At 44.3% G+C, this 3,531-nt stretch overlaps 1 protein-coding gene across 1 annotated transcript; it reads right to left on the minus strand.

Moving 5' to 3' along the window:
* Positions 1-1,249: 1,249 nt before the first annotated feature.
* Positions 1,250-2,347, minus strand: IER2 (immediate early response 2). The gene has a single exon (XM_075205048.1). The coding sequence runs from the start codon at positions 2,266-2,268 to the stop codon at positions 1,798-1,800; it is 471 nt and encodes a 156-aa protein (XP_075061149.1). The 5' UTR covers positions 2,269-2,347; the 3' UTR covers positions 1,250-1,797.
* Positions 2,348-3,531: the final 1,184 nt, after the last annotated feature.

Below are 3,531 nucleotides of genomic sequence, written 5' to 3' on the forward strand. Positions count from 1 at the left end.
CACTGGCTGTGTGCTGTCCATTTGCTTCAACATTTTGCAGCTACTAAGTGAAGTTGGTTTGGTTGTGGTGAGCAGTGTGGCCAGCATTCACATGTGAAAAGCCCACAAAGAAATACATTGTGCTTGGGGTTGTATTACACTTGGACCAGTTTAACTCTGGGTTTTTAGAATCACAAAATAATTAAATGAACTAAGTCAGACATTGTGGATTCTGTTTCCTAACATAAACAATCAATGGACAGCAATGTTTGTATATCAGTCAAAACTAGGGCTGACATCACCAGTTCCAGCAGTGACCAGGGATGAATTGTTAGGAATGAAAAAAACATTTACTTTGATTACCAGACAACAATGTTTTATCTTTAGATATCTAGAAAATTGTTATTTCATCACTTGCAAACATCTGGTACCCCTCTGTCTCTCATTGGATCTCAGCAGTTAATTGTATTTTAAATTGTAGAAAACTGCATAGATAGCCCGGTTGTGGTCATTGGGAGAAAATAAGAACAGGGACCAGAATTGGAAACCTTCATAAGCATAATCACTCTCCCAATTATGTTACCTTGCAAATTATTTTTACATCCCTATCTTTTCTCTTTAATTGACTGTGCAACTCACCTTACGTATGGCTTGGCTTTCAGCAGTGTAGTTGAAGTTAACATTTCTTCTAGCTGCAACGTTCTTGTCACCCTACCAAAGGCTGGGATGAGGGGCATCTACCCCCCTGGGACGGTCCCATAATGGGCTACCTTAGGCTGGGTCACCTGCATATTTTTCCCCTTTAAAATGTTCCTATTAGGCTGCTGATCCAAGTTTGCACCCTGGGCTAAAATATGGCAGTACTCCCCTGCACCCAACCTCCATTTACCATGTCAATGGTGACCAAGATTAGTACCCATTGTCTTATAAGGGTTCTCTTACTAATAATACATCACTGTCACCATCTTGGAGTTTCCTGTTTACAAAACTGGGAAATGTTACAACAGCTCTAGGTGGTTCCAGTTTTAGAAATAAGCCAGTCTTCTGGCTATGCAGCATTAATAATGTATTTTCCCCAACAGAATGATATTTATGTGTACCTGGAATTAAAACAAAATAGAAAAGGCTTAGCCATTTACTGCCCCAAACGCCTTTTTAATGGTACTGCACCTTATTATTATTATATATTTTTTTATAAATACATTCTAAACAGAATGAATTATTAAACAAATGTATTTTTAGTAAAATAAAAATATGACAAACACGGTAATAAAGTTCCAAGTTTCTTTAATACTGAAAATACAAAATAAGTATAACCATTACATTAAAAATGAAATGCACGAGAAACGTCAGCAGCATAGAATCCCTTGATACAAGGCTTTCTCGCACAGAAACTCAACATTGAGTATAATATATAACGAACCACTTCATAGAAGGGGAAATACATTGCAGATGGTCAGTTCAAGCAATAATTGAAAACGTTCCCATGACTGTAGTAAGAGGATCGCAAGCTCACCGCCCTCCTGCAGTGAGGTGGACATATTCTGCAATGAGAGAATAGGAATGTCCGCTCAGTCATCTCTGACTCAACCGAAACCACTGTCCCCGATTGAGTCATCCGCATCTTCCTGGAAGAACCGGCCTGGCAGCCTCCTGTGGTTTCTTGTTTAACTCTCTCTCCGACTTGCTGTGGGGAATCGCTCCCTTCAGAAGATCCTTATATTCAGGCAGTCTATAGCGAGTCGCTCCGTGGTATTGCGTTCAGCGACACCTGTGGTTTGTCGCTCCCGTGTCTGTAAAACGTACCCAGATTTACATTCAGAACGCTTCTACGGGTCTCGCATGGACTCCATGTATGTTTTCAGCCCCCAGTGACCGGCAGCCCCCTGGGAGGGGTGGTGGAACAGCCCCCAGGAGCCTCTGTAATACTTCTGCCAGGCCCGGAAAAGCCCCACCTTGAGGTTGTGGCTCAGGGGTCTCCTGCCAGAGGCACGCACGCTTGCTGGGCACCAGCTCTGGCAAACGGGTCCCGCAGGATCTCCTTTTGCGACTCTCTCTGGCCACTACGGTCGGAGGTGGAACCGGCTTTGTTTCGGGAACTTGAGCATATGACAGGATGAGATCCCGGGCGCTTCGCATCACCATAGCCAGCTGCAGTGAACGGTGCAGCCGCATTCCTCCCCGCTGGCTCCGGGATCGCAGGAGCTTCCATGCAGACAGAGATGCGATGCGTTGCGCCTCGCAATGTACAGCCTCCTGGTGCGCTAAGAACTGTGCGTGTGCTTCCATGTTCTTGGCCGGAGTGTGTTGTAGTACCCGGAGATTACTCGGCAACCTTCTGTCTCTCGTCAGGAATTGTAAAGATAAAGAGCTCCCGGGAAGGGTTTTATACATGTCAGCTACAACTAGGCAGGGCCAGGCAGGGGCGGGGCACACATTTAAAGGGACAGGATGTTACTATCAAAGGAATGGAAAAAAAGTCAACCACGGCGACGGAGACGAACTCACTCAGATGTGATCAATATACACATATCCAATGATAAACACAAAGATTAGGAGATGAAGGGGATGGTACAGAACAGTTCATAGTGTGATTACAGCATGCAATACGAACAGTGAAGAGACCTATATGTTTATTAGTAGCTGAGAGAGCGTATTCGTAGTAAACGTTGCCAGGTCTATAGCGGTATGGTTAGTATTTGTTGTGTAGTCTGACCAGTGTACAGCTACTATTCCTGGCAGGAACGGGTTAAATGTCACTGTGACATCTCCTCCCCCTCTGGTTACCACCACGGATTCCATGACTATATTAGGCGAGTGTGACATCAGGGGGCGGTCATGGGGAAATACGCAGGAACAAGTTGGCCGGCGGCTTCCTGTGCCCATATAAGGAGAAGTGGCAGAGGAGGGGGCGCTACTGGAAGGGGGGACCCGTCACTGTGATTGTTGATGTGAAACTCAATCACGCGGAGGCCACCAGGGTGCTGAGCTGTTTATGTAACATGCAGAGGGAATATTACATGTTACTGACAAGCTGACTGTCTCTCACTCTTATGTAACAGCGACCTTGTTACATTATAATAATGCATATTGCGGACATGGAGCTAGGGTATAAGGGGAGAGGTACACAATTCAGTCCAATAAATACTGCTGGCTAAAATCAGAAAACACAAAACACCTCGTAATAAGGCGCCTGAATGGTAAATGTCTGGCTCCAGCAGTTGTTATGGGGAGAATGCTAGCCTACGAACCTGAAGAATACAAAAACCATGGAAAACAAAACCAACACTGTTTTCTTGTTTACTTTTCTAATGAAAATGTACATTATTATTATTGTTACAAAACATTGAATTGATGTCTGAAACCTTGGATAGGGATATTCAGTTCATGGTATAGGGTTATTGGGAGGCTACAGATCATCATCATCACCATTTACTTATATAGCGCCACTAATTCCGCAGCGCTGTACAGAGAACTCATTCACATCAGTCCCTGCCCCACTGGAGCTTAGTCTAAATTCCCTAATATAGACACACACACAGGTCAATTTTG

Source organism: Mixophyes fleayi, chromosome 4, assembly GCF_038048845.1.
Source record: "Mixophyes fleayi isolate aMixFle1 chromosome 4, aMixFle1.hap1, whole genome shotgun sequence".
Lineage (NCBI taxonomy): Eukaryota > Metazoa > Chordata > Amphibia > Anura > Limnodynastidae > Mixophyes > Mixophyes fleayi.

Bases quoted from the DNA above. Each gene is read 5' to 3' on its own strand.
- IER2 (XM_075205048.1), bottom strand. From the start codon at position 2,268: ATGGAAGCACACGCACAGTTCTTAGCGCACCAGGAGGCTGTACATTGC.